This window comes from Agelaius tricolor, unplaced genomic scaffold (genome assembly GCF_023055355.1).
Source record: "Agelaius tricolor isolate 1412-34295 unplaced genomic scaffold, bAgeTri1.0.p SCAF_10, whole genome shotgun sequence".
Taxonomy (NCBI): domain Eukaryota; kingdom Metazoa; phylum Chordata; class Aves; order Passeriformes; family Icteridae; genus Agelaius; species Agelaius tricolor.
This window is the reverse complement of record NW_027269270.1, coordinates 20,510,378-20,529,105: the sequence shown is the minus strand read 5'-3', so window position 1 is coordinate 20,529,105 and position 18,728 is coordinate 20,510,378. Positions and strand designations below refer to the sequence as shown.

Genomic DNA, 18,728 nt, shown 5'->3' with positions numbered 1-18,728 from the left:
GCTGCGCCTGGGATGCTGGTGGCACTGCCCTCACACACCCCATGCCACTGGCCCCTTGCCCTCCCAGGCTGGCATGGGGACATTTCCCATTCCCTTTCCTTCGGTGCTGGGGGATCTTTGTCCAGTGAGCCCCAGGTTGCAGGGGAGATTTGCAATGCCCCATCTCTCCATGTGATGTACCCAGGACTGCCTCAGTTTTTCTTCTCCCAAGCTCCCTGCCGTGGCTCCGGGAGTCGTCTGGGTGCGGTGGCACTGTACCCACTGCTGGGAGGCGGCGGTGACCGCAGCTCAGATGCGGGTGTAGCCCCGGGGCAGAGCAGCCCGGCTCCTCCATCCCTCCTGCCAGGGTCCCTCCTGCCCGCTGTGGCACACAGCGCCCCGCCACTTGCCCTTCCCCAGGGTGAGCGTTGGCTGGCTGGGGGGCTTGCTGTGGGGCGAAGGGAGCGGGGCAGCGCCTGTGCACGGGGGTCTGGGGGCTCACAGCCTGGTACTTACTTGGTCGGAGGGCAGGGCACAGAGGCGGAGGTGGCGGTGCCGGCGCCGGCTTCTCCTGTGGCCCTTTATAGCGGGCGCTGGAGCGCCGATGGTGCGGCGGCCAGGGCGCTGTGTCAGCAGGCAGGGGACGGGGGCACGGGCGGCTCACCCGGCCCAGACTCCGGCTGTCCATTCCACTTAGGCAGTGTGGCGAGAGCGGCCCCCCCGCGCCCGGCCAGGCTGACAATGAAAGTGCTGGGCTGTGTTTGCGCAGGGGCTCAGGGCACAATGGGCAAAGGGCCTGACGCGCCGCTTTCCTTTCTGCCCCCGGACAATGTCCCCGCTTGGCCCAGGGATTAGGGAGCCAGCCTTTCCCAGGGCACCCGCAGCCCCTGCCAGGGTTGAGGCTGGTGGGAAGGAGGTGCCAGGGTGAAGTGGGGATTTACCATCTGGGAGCCGAGGGGCACTGATGTCCTCACGCTGGAACACAGGGCTTATCTGGGGCTGCTTCTGCCCCTCCATGTCGGACTCTGCCACCATGGGCTCCTTTTCCAGCCAGGCCCTGCAGGGATTCCTGCGCTGGCTGCAGACTGGGCGCTAATGGACCCCAGTTACATGCTTGTAATGCCCTGAGCATTTCCCCAGGCTTGAGAAAGAGCTCCCTGTGCTCCCACTCACCTCCCACAGGGGCAAGGGACACCGTGCACAGCAGGAGGGGACCAGCTTCGGGACAGAGCTGTGTCCTTCGCCTGGACAGGGCCAGCCCTGCCTGGAACTGCACCATGCCATGCAGCTATCCCCAGTGGCTCCTACCAGGACCTGGGATGGATGGGGCCAGCACAGGCTGGAAAGGAGGAAGTAGGCCCTGTTGAGCTGTGAAATCCTGGGTGTCTAGACAGCTGTTTCTTGCAGCATCCTGTGTAGTCTGTGGTGAGGCTGGGCACTCCCCACCTTCAGCTGGGCAGATGCCACACTGGCCACTGGGCAAGGGCCGGACCACAGCACCACAAACCTTCCCAGGAAAACTCCAGCCCTTCTGGGGGTCATGGGCGTGGGGTCAGCATCACAAGAGACCCGGACATTGTTGGTTATGGAGAATGCAGTGTGAGCAGCTGGGGGTGGTGTTAGTATGCGTGGCATCAACAAGAATCGGGGACTGAGGGGTGACAGCAAGGACGGGCTGGGGGCAGGACTTGGGGGTCCCCTTTGTGACCTCCCCCCACTGCTCGACGGCCCCGAGGCTCGGTGCGAATCCGCGCCGATGCCTGCGGGTCCCAGCAGAGGGTGCAGCCTGGCAGCGGTTGGAGCACGCTCAGCTCAGGGACATCAGTGGCCCTTGGCAGGGGACAGGCGCTGGGGAGGCGACCCTCAGCTTGCGTTGCCTGAAGTGCTCCTAGCAGGGAGGAGGAGATGCTCTTGGAGCTGTCTGGGGAAGCAGAAGGTGGAGGGAAGGATAGGGATACTCCCTGGAGAAGGAAGAGCACTCTGGTGCAGCCTGGTGGCCTGGGGACATCTCTCAAAGTGCTGGGAGACAGTCTGGGCAGGATTTAGGGAAGTCAACACCTTGGCAAAGGTGAGGCAAGATGCAGAACTAGTGCACTGCAGGGTGTCCCCACGGTGCTGCCCCCCTTGCCTGGGCTGTGAGCACAGAGCTGTGGGGCACTGGTTACTTTGGGGTGCTTCAGGATGAGGGCAGCTGGGGACTCTGAGGTGCAGGGCACTGTGGGGTGTATTACAGAGCCCCAGCACGTGAGGCACCACAGAATATGTGGGATGCTGCAAGCTGTTATAGGATGTGCATGTGTGGTCACTGTATGGTGTGCTACAGCATCTGTGGGGCACTGGGGCTGTGCCACGAGGAGCATGCCAGCCACTCAGCCATCCCCATGCAACATTTGGATAAAAGCACTGGAAGGTGAATGGTGCAGAGGAGAAACCCAGATGCAGACTGCGCCCCTCCCTTGTTCCTCAGCATGTTGTACTCACTGGAAAGTGCTTCACCTCCTCCTTGGTACATTCAGGGCAGCCACGTGGGAGCCACAGCCACATCAGGGCACAGGATCCATGGGGTCACTCACAAGGAGACGTTCCTGGCTGCATCCCAGAGTGCTGATGCAGCCTGTCCTCCCTGGGCCATCTCCAGGTGGTCTCTGTCCCCAGCCAGCATCCCCTGGCTAGGTCACTGCAAGCCCCCAGCCAGCCCTGCCCAGCTGGGGCCAGGGGCAGAGGCAGGCTGGTGCGGGGGCAGGCAGTGACTCTGCTCAAGGGCAGCTGCTAATGCTGGCTGTGGGAGCTGCTCAGCACTCGCCCAGGGCCTCCTGCATAGGCTAATTTAATAAGGGCCCCTCGTAGCTCCCAGCTCAGCTTGTTCCCTGCACTAGCAAAACAGATCATGTTTCTCAGTGCCACTGGGCACAGCGCGGTGGCCCGGGGGCACGGTGGGAGCACAAGGGCACCCAAGTGCTCCCTGCCGAGCCCAGACCATGGGGCTGTACCCCATGCCTTGGGCAGGCACTGGTCCCAGGACAGTGCACAGCTGGGGGAGCCGAGCAGGCTGAAGGGCAGCCAGCCACGAGAGAGGTGAGGCAGGTGCTGCCCGGGAGCCCTGAGGCTGATGCCGTGTCTGTGGCAATACGACTGTACCCATTGATGGAATATCTGGGCAGAACAGCTGTGTGTGGTCCACCTGGCTGGCACCGTGGGCTGAGCCCTGGTCACACCCTGCAAGGACCTCTAGCTGCTCTCTCCTTCTCCCCAGCCCAGCTGGGGGGCTGGACCGGCACTCCAGGGGCTGGAGGTCTGGGGGCTGGGCCCAGCAGGAGCAGATGGAGCTGGTGCCGGCCCCTGTTTGTCTTTCTTCCAGTTGCCTGGTGCTCTGTTTGTTCTAGGGATGGCTTCCTGCTGTCAGGGCCAAAACAGGTGGCTTTTATTTGCAGGGTCTGGCTGATTAGATCAGGGGTGGTGTGTCATTGCCCCCACACAGCCCCATTGCTTCCTTTTTCCTCTGCTTTCTCCCCCAGCCTCATTTCTGTGGGAAACCATCCTCCTCGACAAGGATGCAAACACCCTCCTTCTCTCTACAGTCACCTGTGCTTCAGGGCTGCTCTGAACATGGCCACACCAGGACTGGTTAATCCCAGCCAAAACCCCTTCTTCCACCTGTGAATCCTGGATCCCAGAGCCAAAAGGGTTGCTGGGATCCCCAGTGCCACTTGTCCCCTCCAGAAGCTTTGCTGGCCACATGAGCCATAAGTGTACAGCACACATCTGCCAAAGGAGCCTCCCCACAGGCACTGCCTCACACAGGGAGCCCTGGCACTTGCCAGCTGCCCCACAGGCAGGCACCTGTCCCCTGTGCACGCAGCCATGCCACCCCTGCAGCCAGGAACCCTGGGACAGCAGGAGCCTGGCAGATGTTGCAGGGATTAGCTCCCACGCAGGTGCACATGCACACCGTGGGCTGCCAGCTGTTCTGTGCCCCTGGCACCACCCCAGGCACGCTGCTCACCCCCTCCTTGTGGGGCTGTGCCCACCCTGCCCTGTGGCACACACAGCTCTGGGGGTGCACCTGCAGCAGCCCCCCAAGACAAGGATGCTCCCAGGGACACAGGCTCACCCCGTGCCACCCATTCACCACCTGAGCCTGGCTGTCCCCACATGGGGGTGTGCTCAGTCCCCACGAGCTGCCAGGGGAGCTGTGGCCTCACCTGCCTGCTCCCCACTGTTCCCATGGGGACTAATCCCACCTGAAGGTCAGAGAGGCTCCGCCAGCTGCTTACCTCCTGCCTGTGGATTACAGCCTGGGTGTGAGCAGCTGGCAAAGGCTGCTCCCCAGCTGAGCCCAGCCCTGCTGGGGAACTGACAGCAGCACAGAACCAAAAGGGAACCCAGGGTGACATGTCCCTTTCAGCCTGAGGTGTCCCCTCTGTCACACCCTACCCAGTCAGAGATGCCAGGCACTGGGGCAGAGGAGGCAGTGTCTGCTCCTCTGCTCCAGATCCTGACCTGGAAGGGAGCCTGCTGGTGCCAGCCACTGTGACCTTCTGCTTGTTACCACAGGTGCCTCAGCCTGGCACCTCCAGGGCACCCCATAGCTTCAGAGTCCTGGAGAAGCTTGCTGGTCCTCAGAGAGTCCCCACTGCAGACCAGTCCCAGGGCTGCTGTGATGGAGACAGGGGAGCACGGGGCAGCCCACACCCAGCCTGGTCTGGAGGCAGCTGCTGTCCTTCAGTACATTGTGTCATTTTGGAGGGACACCACGGGGTGAGCACAGCTTCCCAGGTGCCAGCTTTCCCTATAGCAGCTAGGGTGCTGTCATGGAGGTGCAGAGTGCAAGATTAAGGCTGGCAGCCCCTGGCAGCCTCAGAGCCAGGGGATACCAGCTCAGCTGGCACCTGGCCAAGGTCCCACTCCACCCCAGTTCTCCTGCACTGCCCTGTTGGCCACGTTTGCAGTGGCAGGCACCCCAAGCTGGGTGATGCTCACTCACTCAGTGGATGGAAAGGTTGGCAGTGGTGGGTCCCCTCCTCCAGCAGCTCTGAGGATCAGCACAGGCGGGGGCTGAGCCAGGCGCTGCCACAGGAACAGAACATCCTGCCTCAGCTGCCTCAGGGCTCCTGGAGCCAGCAATAGCTGGGCCAGGAGCAGCAGCCCTGGCAGCCTGCTCAGTGTCCATCCCCTGGCAGGCTGCCCACGCACTTCCTAGAGCCACGGGCTGGGAAGAGAGGAGCCCCACCACTCACCCCTTCCCTGGAGGCCCTGTGGGAGGATGGGGCTGATGTGCCCCAACATGCAGGACTAGTATAAGCTCTGGGTGTTTTCCCCCAGCATCTCAAGTAATTCATCAGGGCTCTCCCTTATTCCCTTCTCTAATGGGGGTTCAAAAACATTTTTTGGGGCAATTGTAAAAAATGTCCCCTCACCCCAGTGGTCTGTGGGTGCAGGGGGGAGGATGCCAGGCTGTACCTATGCTGTCCCTGATACTTCCCACAGCCAGGAATGGGTTGGAATGTGCAGAATTCCTGTCGTTTCACCACAGCAGAATTCAGATCCGTGCCTGGGACCCACCTCTCCCATCCACCCTGTCTGACAGAGGGGGATAAGCTTGTCCCAGAGCCCAGGCGGACTGAAGACTGCCTCTGCTTATTGTCTTCAGCTGGGGGTGCTGTGTGGGGTGGATTCATTGCCTGGTGACAGTATCTGAAGCCTGGCAAGGAGAGTGCAGGACCCCAACACAGAGTGAGGACAGTCCTTATGCTCTCTGCCCCAGGCCTGGCCATGCCAGGAGCAGGCTGGAGCCAACATTAGCTCATCCCCAGCATCACAGGCGGCCTGTCTCCTTGTGCAAACTGTCTGGGAGCCCACAGTGGTGCTGGGACAGACTTTGAGGGGCAGGGAGCTCCTGCTCTGCCTGGGCACCTCCTTCAGGCACAGCAGAGATGTGCCAAAGAGGCTGAGTGGGGTCAGATGAGGTCTAGGGATGCTCACACCACCCTGGTTCTCAGCCCCTGAGGTGCCCACACAGCCCTGGGGGCTGGTCCCTGCTGGGCACTGGTTTGCTGAGGGCAACCAGCTGCCTCTCCCACATCCTGAAGTAAAGCAGGGCTTGCCCCAGGATGGCACACCCCATCCGGGCTGGGCAGGACATGAGCAGCCCAGAGGCTGCCAGCAGCAGTGCACACCTCTGCTCCCATCCACACCTTCAGCTGCACACACCAGGAAACAGAGCAGCAAGCACAGCAGGGGCATGGCCAGCACTGTTCATCTCAGCAGAACACATACACGGGCACACACAGGACAGGGATGCACCAGCTCTGCCCTGCCTGCCAGGGAGGGCACACACACCTATGCAAATACACAGGCATGCATGCACATACGCACCTGGGTGAAACTACACCTGTGTGTAAATCCAAACCTGGGCACTTGCAGCTCCCCAGTGCTCCTCCTGCACCCTGCCCTCTCCATGCAAATCCTCCTGGTGAGGAGCTGTGCCATGGAAATCCCCAGCCCAGGCCCCAAGGTCCCCAGAGCCGTGCCACTGGCCATGCAGAGCCTGGGGTTTGTTTGGGGAACAGCACCACCCAGCACAGACAGCAATACCCTGCTGTGCCCCATCCCATGCCAGTCTTGGTACCCATGGCACCAGCACTGGCTCTGACATGTAAAAGTGGGTGTTTAATGCCTCTGGCTCTGCCTGTTGTGAGGAGCAGCTCACCCTTGGGTGCTAATCCTGCCAGAGTCATTCCCCAGGTAACACAGCCCTCAGGGCAGTGTGGCTGCTGGGGGCCATCCCACCTTGGAAGGGTTTCACAGCTTCCGAGTGCCACTGGGCTGGCAGAGCCGGGGCAGTGACTGCAGCTGGGAAGGTGGCAGGGGGACAAGCAAGCCAGGGCACAGACAGCCCAGAGGAGCTGGAGCAGGCAGGTGAAGGCAGAGGCGGCATGGCTGCATTTCACAGCCTTGCTCTGCCTGATACCATCTCCACCAGGCTCTGCCCCCACAGGGACACACGTGCAGCCACTGGAGCACATGGACAGCAGGGTCTGGCTTTGCTCAGAGTTATTAATCATGTTCTGTTTGATCCCAGCCTGAGCAGGGCAGCTGCAGAGGGTTGTGCGTATCGGGGGATGTGTTGTGCTTTCTCAGCTTTTCGACTTTGCCAGGATTGGTAGCAGGGGACACAGAGCCTGGAGACACAGCCCCAAGGGCCCATGACCACAATGATCTGCATTGTGGTCAATCACTGCATTGTGCTGGGGCTGTTCCCAGGCTGGGATGTACCCTTAGCTCTGGAGGGATGCAGGGAGCGCGGCAACCTTGGAGATGCTCTTTGATTTTGGCCCCTACCTACACCACCTGATGGAAACTTCCCAAAGCATCTGCCCAAGCAGGAAGCCTAGGAGGTGCCTCATCTCTGCCCCTTGCAGGGGCTCTCCAAGGAGGCAAGAGGACTCTCCTGCTCCGGGACCAGTGCTGCTGAGCTTTGTCCTGTGCGTAGCTGCATTGGGGTGAGGGAAAGCAGCAGGAATCATCCTGTCCCTTAGCACACCTGAGCTCCTTCACTCCAACCTCTGCTCCATCCACACTGGGTGGATGGGCTGAGCCTTTTTGGTGTTTGCAGAGAGGCTGCAGATGGGCTCAGGATCCACCTGTAAACTCAGAGCATCCCTGAGCACAGCAGGACCAGAACTGGATCCTGTGCTACGGAAGTGCCTGTGCCTGAGAGCAGGGCAGAAGCAGCTCAGGGCTGGCAGAGAAATCACAGGCAGAGCCAGGCATATACAGTAGGGAGGTGAGGGATCTTTCCATTCCCAAAAAATACTCTGAGGTGGGAGGAAAGCAGGTTTACTGCTGTCCTATCTCCTAGGTCTCCATGACTCCCTGCAGCCTCCATGGAGCTAGGAGCAGCCCCAAGCTCTGAATGTCTTCTCTGGCTGCTGGGGGAGAGGGATGGGACAGGACATGGAATGGGACAGGAGTCCAGGTCAAGCACTTGTGCTCGGAGAGCAGGGCAGGCAGTGAGCAGGGCTGTCCTGGAAGAGACCCACCAGCTTGCCAGCACCACCCCCATACCCTTCCACAGCAGGCATAGGCAGGAGGATTGCCACCAGCAGGATCTGGCACCCGGCCCACAGGCTTCAGGTGCACAACAAGAAACACCTGCCCTGGGCAGTCAGTCCTGGAAGGGCTGGGAAGTGCAGGTCCTGGGAGTGAATCAAGGCAGGGGGAGGCAAGAATGGATGTGACACCCCTCATCCTCTGCCCTGCTCCCTGCTGCCTGCTCCTGCCCTCCTTCCCGCTGCTTCTCTGTCAGCAGCTAAAGCTCCCTTGGTGCCAGCAGACCATTGAGACCTACCTGGGTGCTTGGCAGAGCCTGCCAAACTCCACCCTGGGCCAGCACCGTGCCAGGGCTCTGTATGCCTGCCATGGCTCTGCAGTGCTGCCAGGGCCAGGCTGCCCTTCCCCAGCAGGCTGCTCCAAGCAGCAGTCAGCCACACAGGCAGGATGTGTGTGCCTAGCGCGTTACATGTGCCTGCCATGCCGTGGGCACATGGACACAAGTCCAGCCTACAAAGGCCGAGTGTACCACTGTCACCTGGGTCCCACAGTGCCATGGGTCAGTCCCATGGCGTTCCTGCATGCTATGTGTGGATTGCTTCATCTGTGTGCACTGGCTGCTCACCGCCGCGTGTGTTTGGGTGAGACTGCGTGCTGTGCGCGGCCCCGGTGCCCTTTGCTCCGCACACACACCGGGTGTCCGTGTGGCACGCAGGCTGTGTGTCCGTGTGGCCCGCAGCAGCTGCAGGCAGGCGAGTGCTCCCTCCGCGCTGCAGCGGCTGCGGCGGGGCCGGGTGAGCGCCTGCAGCCGTGCGCCTGCAGATGGGCTGGACCTGCCTAACGCGAGCCGAACGAACAAAACGTTCAGGTCAGGTATTGCACGTGGGGCTCGACGCCAGGCAAGTGCAGAGATGCTCCGACTTGGGACAGCGTTGGGCTGGAGGGGTGCTCTGCCCTGGGCTGCCGGCAGCCCCTTTCTCCCGAGCTGGGTCCTTCCAGGCTGGGTGTCCTTTGCTGCACATGCTGCTCCAAACCGGCTCCTCCGGGGGTAAAGTCTGGAAAGTGGATGCTTGACACCTGCTGCCTGGGAAAGCCAAACAGAGCAGGGGCAGGTTAACTGGTATGGCAGAGTGGAGAACAGGGAAGAAAGGAAGGAAGGAAGAAAGAAAGAAAGTAAATGGAGGAGGGGAGGGGACCAGAAACTATTGGAAAACACAGGTGAGAGAGAAGAGTTAAGGAAAGGGGACAGGCTGGACGGTGTCCCCCGAGCCCGTCCCCTTCCTTCCCAGGAGTTCGGCTGTGTGACCGGACTGCCAGCCCTTGTCTCGGGAAAGCCCCCAGGATGTTCTCCATGCCCAGTACCCTGTTCCCAGCCAGGCAGGCAGGATCCTGGCCAAGCTGTGCTGGGCTCTAGCAGCTCACCTGGCTCTGGTGACACGCTGGCAGCTGTCAGGTGAGTGGCTTCGCCTTCCCCCGCTGGCTCCCAGGCAGAAAATGAGGGTGACGCTGGCTGGATGGGGCTTTTATAGTCCCGATAAAAATAGCGCTGGCTGGCCGGTGATCGGGGGGCCGGAGAGATGTGACTGAGCAGAGACAGGCAGGAGGGCTGGGCTGGCGGCAGCGAGCCTTCTCCCCAGCACACCTGTCACAGCTCTGTGTTTGCTCAGAGCAAATATTGACCCAGGGAAGGCAGGCTGGGCAAGGGAGGCGATTAGCCCACCTAGATTAGAGGCAGAGCAGGTCTCTATGCAAACTCTCCAGGGCTGCCTTTGTTAATGGGAGCCTGATGGGCTGATAGGAGCCAGGAGCCTGGGTGCTGGGGTGCTGGGGAGGAGGAGGTGAGGGGGAGAGGAGGAGACATTCATTAACCTGCACTGGAACAACACCAGCTGTCACTTTTCCACCCACCTGCCTGGCTCACTTTGCAGCAGAGATGAGAGGAGAGCAGGGGGCCAGGGGAAGCAGGTGTGAGGATACCCTCCCTGGGCAGCCCTAGGATAGCAGTGAGTTAGTTTCTTGCATTGTTTTGGGCTGCTGAAAAGGCAGTGAGTTGTGAAGTCTCAGGGCAGAAAAACAAATCTAGTGCCTACCCCACACAGTCTGAGTGCCAGTGATAGAAAAGTCTTCCTTGTTCTTACCCCAATCCCTCCACTCATGCTGAAAAACCCCATGGCACACCAGTGCAATGCTCACACGTCTTTTAGAGCAATGCACAGACTTCTGAGCTAGGCAGCAAAGCACAGCTCAACAAAACTTTGGGAGCAACACTCTTTGGGAGTGCTCCCTGCATGGCCACACAGGCCAGGAGCCAGCTGTCCTAACGCAGCAGCTGGAACGGGATGTGTTTCACTCCATGTGCACATGCTTCCCTGTGGGTCACTGCATCCCTGAGTCACAGCACCCTTGTGTCCCAGCTGTGTCACTGCCCAGCAGGTTAACCAGTGCAGACGAGCCTGTGCTGGCTCTGGGAGCAGAGCTCATGGAAGCCAGGAGAAGTTTGGACACTCCTCCAGTGCCCAGCCATGGTGCTCAGCCCTGGCAGCCCTGTGCTGATCTCAGCCAGAGCCAGCAGGAGCTGGGATCTCTCTCCCAGTTACTCTGGCACCCACAGCTCCTCGGATAACAGAGCATGAAGCGCAGCAGCAGCGGCAGGAGAAGCTCCTTTGTGCAAGTGCAGTGGCCTGTTTGTTTGTGCAGATGGGTGTGTTTGTGGGTGGGGAGGGGGTAACGCTGCTTTAACCCCCACGGTGTACACCTGCAGGAGTTTGTCCTGGGTGTGCTTTAGAAACCATTGCTCCCTCCAGAGCTGGAGTGTACTTGCAGGCTGCAGTAAATGGATTCCCAAATGTAAGAGCATAGTGGCAGATCCTTAGCAGCCACTGCCACCCAATTCTTCTTCCTAGGAGACTTGACCCTCCCACACTCAGGATTTTGAAAGGCAGGCTCCATCCCTCCTGCCTGCTGCTGCCTCTGCAGCCTGGGGTCCCCCAGGCCTGGCTGGAGTGATGCCAACATGCTGCCCTTGCTCATCCTGGTCCTTTTTCAATAGTTTTGGCAGCAAAGGAAATGCAATACTACCAATACTCTGAGTTGGGGTGACGTGAAGAAGTGTGATGTTCCCCCTGCTTTTGATGCTGTACAGGCTGTGATGCTTGGACTTACATATTTCTCCTTTCCTAGTATGAGAATTGTGCTGGACAGGACTCCCACCCCTCCCTGCCCTGGCACACACCAGCATAGCAGAGCTGCAGCTCCTGGCATAGACTGCCCTCTCTTTCTGGAGAAGCAAAAAACCCCAAATACCACAGGTGCTGCTGCAGTGCCAGCAGACATCTCCAAGCCTATATGCTGTGTCAGAAATGCTCTTTCACCCCAGCTTCTCTCCTGCAAGGGCAGGGAGGGCCCCACCATTCACTAAATAGCAGCAAATACTGTCCTTGCAGGGCTGATTTGCAGAAAACACGAGTAGAGTGCCCTGCACGGCATTGCTACCCTGGGGAATGTCTTGCTTCTGTTCTGGCATCTCTGGGGCAGCATTTACCAGTTTGTGCCCTTCCCTGTCAGGCAGGTGGGCAGCACCTGAACTGAGCTCTTAGTAGGGCTGGCCTTGGAAAGGCAGCCTCAGCCTCCTCTTGCAGCAGCCCAGGGCTTGTGCTGCCTCAGTGTCCCTTGAGGACTGACTAGGTCACTAGCAGAGTACCTCTTGTGTCCATCAGGAGCCAGCACGGTGCCCCGGCCTGGCCTGAGCATGGCTCCCAATCCCAAGCACCAAAGTGACACAGCTGAGCCAGCAAAGCCCAGTGCCTCGGAGACAGGAGGGCGGGGGTGAAGGATCTGTCCAGCTTTGCCAAGGGTTTTGGAAGGATCACCCTCACACACCCTCACACTTTTGCTCTTCAGACACTGCAAGCTGGTCAGGGCAGGACTTTTCCAGGTTCCTACCTCATACACTGTACAGAGGGAGAAGGGGATGATTCCAACCAGGGAATGGTTGATTCTTTGTCCCCTAACACTGCTGTCTTCCTCACACTGACACGGAGACCCACCAAGTGGGACTTTGCAGGAGATTCAGGCTCCCCAGCTGCAACGGGACAGACACTCTGTCAGGGAAGCCCAAGAGCAGCTTTATTCCCTTCCCTTTATCTCCCACACAATAGCACGATTCAGCAGGTGTTAAATGTTTTAATGGGATTCAGGATAGCTTCTGTTGCCCACCTGCCCCAAGGCCATTTCAGCCCTCCCTGGGAGCCAGCAGTAACAGCCAAGAAGAAAGCTCCTGTTGTGTGGTGCATTAACTGCCTGATGACTGAGTGCTCCCGATAATTCCCACAAGGAGAGGGGGAGTCCCATTGGCTTGCCAAGCTCGTGCTCAGCCATAGGCGTGCAGGCTGTGTCCCTGCCGGGAGCCGTCCCGTGGGAACATCATCCATTTCACTGCCCAAACACCAGTGGGAAGAAGCAGGGCCTGTACCTACAGTATTTCTGTTGGAGAGATGTGCTCTGTTGGGCAGGGGCCAAATCCAGCCCGGGGAGACAGTACAACAAGCTCAAACTTCCTTCTGCCTGAGCCCCAGATGCCATTAGCAGAAACAGGACTTCTGCCCTCTTTTGGGTGCTGAGCTGGGCTGTGAGTCTATAGTCCCACAAGTTCATAGCCCTTGGCAGTGGCTACCAACAAAACCTCTTGCTAAGGGAAAGTCCCTCCCTGCCAGCTCTGCACATCTCTGCCCTCCCCTCACCTCCCCATTGCCCCAAAGATCCAAGTGAGAGAGAACCCCGGGTGAGAACATCCATACTATGCAGAGCTCACCCCAGCACTATCTGGGAGTGCTGCTGTCTCTCTTTGCTAACAGGACAGTGATGCGGTTCGGTCACAAGTTGAAGTGTTTTCCAAAACCAGGGTCAGGGTCTAGTTCCCAGCCTGAGAAGAGGAATTGGGAATTTCCCCAACCTTGGAAAGGGGCTGCCTCGGTGCATTTATGTTTTAGGATGAGGATAAAAGAAGTAAAGTGTGTGACAGCTGCTACTCTCTTTGCTTAGTGCACTCAGAGTGGTTCTGGTTGACAGTCACCAGAGAAGACTACAACAGAGGTGACACATGACCATCTCACAGCCCCTAATAAGAGCTGAGAGAAGAAAAATTTCTCTCACACAGGTGTAAATAGCTCTCAAATCTGTTTCCCTGACTCACCTGTTGTTAAGGCATCATCTTTAAGGTCTCTCCTACTAGAGTGATGCTTATCAAACAAGTGAATTTCCCTCTAATAGTGCTCCAACAGGCAAGTACAGTGTGAGCACTGTTTTCTCCAGGTCCAAGCTGGGAGCACAGGAAGGTGGGAGAACAAGTGTTTTATTGGCATAAAAAAAGTCCCTGCACATTTGATGGCACTCGTGCTGTCTCCATTTGTTTTTGGGTGTTACACCAGACTAACACACAGCATTTCCCATGTCAGCTCCTCCAGGTAGTGGATGCAATGGTGCAGCTGCTGTGATCACACAGCACATCTGAGGATGGACAAATGGACTGACCCTGTCTTCACTGCTCCATGCTGCCCTTGGGTAGCTGGATTCGATCTGCTTTCGGGCAACAGTGAGGTTTCTGCCCCTGCCTTTGCTATCCATTTGGGAACTCTGTTGCAGGACAACAGAGCATCTGCAGTGAGCAAATCCTAGCGAGGAGCCTGGATCAAGGAGAATCAGTCCAAGTGGACTGAACAGCCAGGCCCTGCTGCTGCCCTGAGCTGTGGAGGAAGGAAGTGGTTCTGCATTACCTGTTCAGCACTAGCCAAAGCCCAGAGGAGTACAGAAAGACTGCTGTAATGTAGGATACCTGGCACGCAGAATATTGGGAAGGGAGGAAAGGGTTTCCACTTCTCATGAGAAGGATCCAGGACCCATGTGAAGGCCCCAGGCACTCAGGCTGAGTTCAGGAGCTGGCAGTGCCTCTGCTGTATCGCTGACAACAGGAACAGCTCAGCCCTGGGGGTTAGTAATGGTTATGCAGGCAGGGGCTCTGCACAGAGAGGAGTGCTGGGGTGAAGCTGGCTGAGCCACAGTACCCCAGGCACAGCAGGCAACTGCCCTCTGCTGAGTGGGGCAAAAGCCCTCCACAGTGCCTTTTGCACAGTCTTCTCTTAGGATGTGAGGGAAGAAGATGCATCTCTGGCCTTGGCTAGGTCCTGGCACAGGGAAACAAGACATGAGGGTTTGGAGAGACACACCAAAGCTGCACCCTCACCAGAGCTGGGGGGCTGCATGAGCCCCATGCTGCAGAGTCCATAGTGGTATGGCAGAACAGGGACTATGCTGCAAATGCAGCCCACTGCCTGGCACAGCCATCCTGCAGCTCCTGCCTGGGAGCAGCAGCTGGAAGCCAGCACCAGCCTGCTCTGTGCTGGCCACTGGGATTTCTCACAACTCACGCTGCCACCTCCCGGCTGTGACAAACATGCTCCTTCACTGTGACACACCTTGCAGCCCGACAGACTCCCCAGGCCAAGCCAAGGCTGAGAGGATCCCCTTCCCTAGGTGACAGCCTTGCAGTTTGGAAAAGGAAGACCTTGTCCACAGCTCACAAGCCCAGACGCATGAGTTACGTACGTTACACACGGTGTCAGTGTCTGAAGGTCAAGTTGCTTTTATTGGGTTGCTGTGTGTACTGATTGTGCTGCAGCTGCCCCCTCAGAGCAGAGAGGGGAGGAGGATTCAGTACCTGCATCCTGCTGATGCCATCACCTCATTGCCCAGATGTCAGTCCTTCCTCAGCTACATTCCAAAGCAGATTCCACTCCTCTCAGCCAGTACAGACTGAGGATAGTGGGAAATGTCATAGTGGTTGTCCATGTGCTCCCTGTAGCATAGGGTTCTTCTCCGATGATGTGGCCAGCCACAGAAAGGAGAGATCTCATGAACTCTGCCGTGGAGTTGTCAGAGGATTCAAATCAGTGCTGAGAACATAATCAAGACATACCTCCTCAGAGAAAGCCAGCATGCTGAGCTAAGGCCATGGTGTGGGAGGGTCCGAGTTGCTCTGGACATCACAGGGATGAAGAATGGAGAGAGCTGATGTGCTTGAGGAGCTTAAGCAGCACAGTACCCAGCAGCTACACTCTTGAGGGTGGGGATGCAGGGCTGGTGATTCTGAAAAAGAGATGGCAGCTCTGGAGATGACATCTACATCCAACAACCCTCTTCCATTAACCCTCAATCCTATCTCTCTGCACTTCTGCCCAAGCTAGGGCAAACCCATATGCTTTCCACTCAGGTCCAAATCTACTTTCCCCACCAGTGGCCATTCCCTCAGTCTAACTAGATCCCACACCTCCTTGGACTATGACAGCTTTGCTCCTTTTCTGCTGTCAGAGGCTGTGCTGCCTGCTCCTTGACCCCTTTTCCCAAAGGACCATCCTTGTGCTAGGCTCTCCAGTGCCTCAGGCCAGCCATTCCCACATAGGCCCCTACCCCAGAGCTCTATGAGGGTTTCAGGACCACAGACAGGCTGTACTGTTACCACCTCTGCTCTGTGGCTCAGGACAAGCCAAGAGGGGGCAGGGACTTTGGGAGTGGATTCTTTGTTTTGCACAGGCAGCCTTGGCATTGATAGGCAGGGATTCAGCCAACCTACATGGTCTAGAAAATGGGCTGTGCTTCAGCCTGACATGTTAAGGACAGGTCCTGTCCCCCACCAGAGCACAGATACACTCTGCTACCTTTGGGAGGCACTGGGGGGTAAAGCAATGACCCTGGGCTGGGCTGTCAGCACCACCTCCCCACGACTGGCTTCGATCATGATATTCTGCAGTGTGTTTTCCAGCAGCAGCTCCACGAGGTTCCCAACAGCTGGCTGCCTAGAAGGACAGAAGTACAGCAGAGGACAGCTATCAGAAAGCAGATAAGGCAGGTTGCTTGCTGTGACTCCTGCCAGGAATCATCAGGCACAGCAGTGGAGCACACACTGTTTCCTACATGCTGAGACCAATGAACCAAAGACTCGAACAATGGGTTGCTGACCCTTGTCCCAGAACTGTCACCAGCTGGTGTCAAGCCCTGACCTTAGACAAAGTTTGGTGACTATAGTTTAACTGATTTCTCCCTCCAAGGTGTGCTGTAGCTGCTATGAGTGAATAATGCTTGATGCTTGTAGCAGTGTACAAGGGAGCAGCCACAGCAAATGCAAGGTGGTGAAATACTGCAGTGAAAATGAAAGGTAAGGTAAGCACATACTGCACCCCAATGTCTAATATAGCCTAGTGTGCCTGAGAGTAGACATCATTCACTACCAGCCTCCTGGCAGTGCCCACAGCTCAACCCCAGACACAGTAAACCATCTCTCCCCACAAACCACATTTGGGAGAGGGTGGCTAGGTGGGCTAGCATCGACTTCCACCCAGACAACACATAACACACCCGCAGAAATGCTGCAGGGCTGGAGGAGAAATGGATTTCTGGCCAGGCAGTGTGCTGCCATGGCTCTCTTGACTGTGCAGCTCTTGGCTTTGAGCCCTTCCTCACCTACTTATTATCTCCTTTACCCTCAACTGCTTATGGTGAAAAGTCTCGCTAGACTCTGGCAAATCACTGGGAGAGGCTTCCTGACTCATTTTTCTTCTCTCTCCATCCTTCTCATGGTCAAGATCTGTGGAAGCAGAGACTCTGGAGGGGGTTGTGGAGCCCTGTCTACTGTCCTGGAGCTCTGCTGATTTTGCAGACTGGAACTGGGAGAAATATGGAATAGGTTCATCTTCAATTTTTCTCACTGACTTCTGGAAGTGGCCGTTCTCCAAGAGGCTCCTAGGAAGAGGAAAATAAAGGATAAGTTTCAGCAAATTGACTATCTGTATGACCCAGAGGATTATTACAAGACACCACAAAGCAGAGGAAATCACTGACTGATGTCAGTGTCTAGTCTGTACCTTCTTGCTTTCTGGGCCTAAGGGAAGCAGCAAGAAGGCTTGAGCCAGTGAAACTACCTCTGTTTCCCCAGTGCTGGTTCTTTACATTTGAGGAGCTCACAAACTGAATAGGTGTACCCCAATGCAGCCTCTTTCTAAGATCACAGTAGGTAGAGTTCCTTGGTTCCTGGGAACTCTGGAAAGATGGGCTCAGCCCCTGGCTGGGGAGGAAGCCCCTGCCTTGGCTGTCACTCCAGGATCTGAGCTCATAGTCCCCAAGACAGTTTTTAGCAGGTGGATCCCCCATTCTGGCAACAAGAGTGCACAGATTCCTCCAGGATTAGCAGAGGGTTGACCATGCTGCAATCATTCTCTGGAGGACAGGGGCTCCAAACCAGGTGAGGGTGAAGGAGCACACACCTGATGACACCTGTGAGTATGTCAGTCACCACCTCCAGCTCTTGTTTAGAAGCAGCAGCCAGGGACAGCCGTTTGGACTCCGTGTCTGTCCTGTTTCTGTGCCCACTTCCATCCGCCAATTTACTGTCTGAGGGCTTGGAGCTGTAAGGGCTGAGAAAGGAGTTGTTCCATCAGTGGCAGCACTACAGAACCAAACTCTCAAAGACCAGCACCCTTCTAGCACTGCAGCAGCATGTCAGGCAAGCAGGGGAGGGGTGGGAGCTGTTGTATTTCTGACAGGAGCAGGGACACTGTCATAAAAGAGGAACACTGAGCTCTGACAGTTGAGGTGGGGAGAGAAACGGGTCATGTCAGCTAATGCTGGGGAAAGCAAGACACCTCTTACTTAATACTGAGGCACTGGAGAGGAGCAGAGCAGAGCACCAAGTTCAGTGCATATCAGAGCATGGGGCAGCCCTGGCTCAGATGAAGCAGCCAATCCAAAAAACTCTATCTCTTACCGGGACAAGAAGTATCTGGGAAAATCCAAGGCAAAGTTGCTGAGAAAGTCCTCAATAGCATAGGACCTGGCTGACACATCAAGGTGTAAGGACAAGGGTGGGGGAGGCTCTGGTTTGACCCACACCTGGCTGGCATCTTTGTCCAATGGCAGCCCCCTCTCAATGCCTCCAGGTGGCTGACTGGGTGTAGGCTGGCTTTTAATAGGGGGTAATGTCTGTTGGAGAGAAAGAAATGGCAAGCATATAGTTGGTCCTTTGGCCACAAGTAGGCTGGTGTAGGTTTGAGCACAGGCATGAGAGCTGAAAGCCCAGCAAGCAGAGCCACCAGATCCTGGGTGTCAAAATGATCTTAGCACCGCAGTACTGATAACAGGCATGAGCAGCCATAGTGGAAATCAGATCTGTTCCCTTCTCACTGACCAGTGTGCCAGCCCCAAATGTCAAGAGGGTTTCAGGGTCTCCCTAAGGTACTTGGGGCTGTTGTTCTCCAATCCATCACCATGGAAGCTCTTGCAAGCACACTGGCAGTGCTGCAGGAGAAGCGATGTACGTGGATGGAATCCGTGGGGAAATTGTCCTCCCCCAAACCTGAAGGGAAACCAGGAACCGACCCCAGCCACACTACATGGGCCAACTTGGGGATGCATTACTAGCAGTCAGATTGGGGAAGTTCCTTAGAGCAGTAGCTAGGATGTCTGGGCTCTGCAGAGCACTCACTGGGACCTTGTTTCACACCTTCCCACCACTGCTGGAAAAGCTGTCTTATAGCAGTGCATACAGTTGTGCACTTGAGTGGAAACTGATGAACCAGGCAAATTGAACTTTAAAGCTTTCTGTGTATTTAAACCAAGGCAGCTCCTGTCTGCACCTTCTCCTGAGGAACAGA

General features: G+C 57.2%; 2 protein-coding genes across 6 annotated transcripts in view; one reads left to right on the top strand and one right to left on the bottom strand.

The window, feature by feature from the left end:
- The window catches only part of CDK5R2 (cyclin dependent kinase 5 regulatory subunit 2), a 37,284-nt gene extending 20,423 nt beyond the window's left edge, over positions 1-16,861 (top strand). Inside the window, exons 2-3 of one of the 2 annotated variants that reach the window (XM_071435135.1) lie at positions 16,131-16,237; positions 16,665-16,861. The gene's annotated coding sequence lies outside the window, so the exon portion shown is untranslated. Of the gene's footprint in view, positions 1-16,130 lie in introns of both variants that reach the window. The other variant, XM_071435134.1, reaches the window with a different exon arrangement.
- The window catches only part of CFAP65 (cilia and flagella associated protein 65), a 31,465-nt gene continuing 27,381 nt past the window's right edge, over positions 14,645-18,728 (bottom strand). Inside the window, exons 29-34 of one of the 4 annotated variants that reach the window (XR_011680395.1) lie at positions 17,843-18,057; positions 17,343-17,492; positions 16,563-16,821; positions 15,741-15,878; positions 15,002-15,171; positions 14,645-14,896 (exon numbers count right to left, since the gene is read on the bottom strand). Coding sequence is in view for 2 of the 4 variants with exons in the window: in XM_071435132.1 (XP_071291233.1) it covers positions 15,112-15,171; positions 15,741-15,878; positions 16,563-16,821; positions 17,343-17,492; positions 17,843-18,057 (822 nt within the window). In the remaining 2 variants the exon portion in view is untranslated. Of the gene's footprint in view, positions 15,172-15,740; positions 15,879-16,542; positions 16,822-17,342; positions 17,493-17,842; positions 18,058-18,728 lie in introns of those variants that run through there. The other 3 variants (XM_071435133.1, XM_071435132.1, XR_011680396.1) reach the window with 3 other exon arrangements.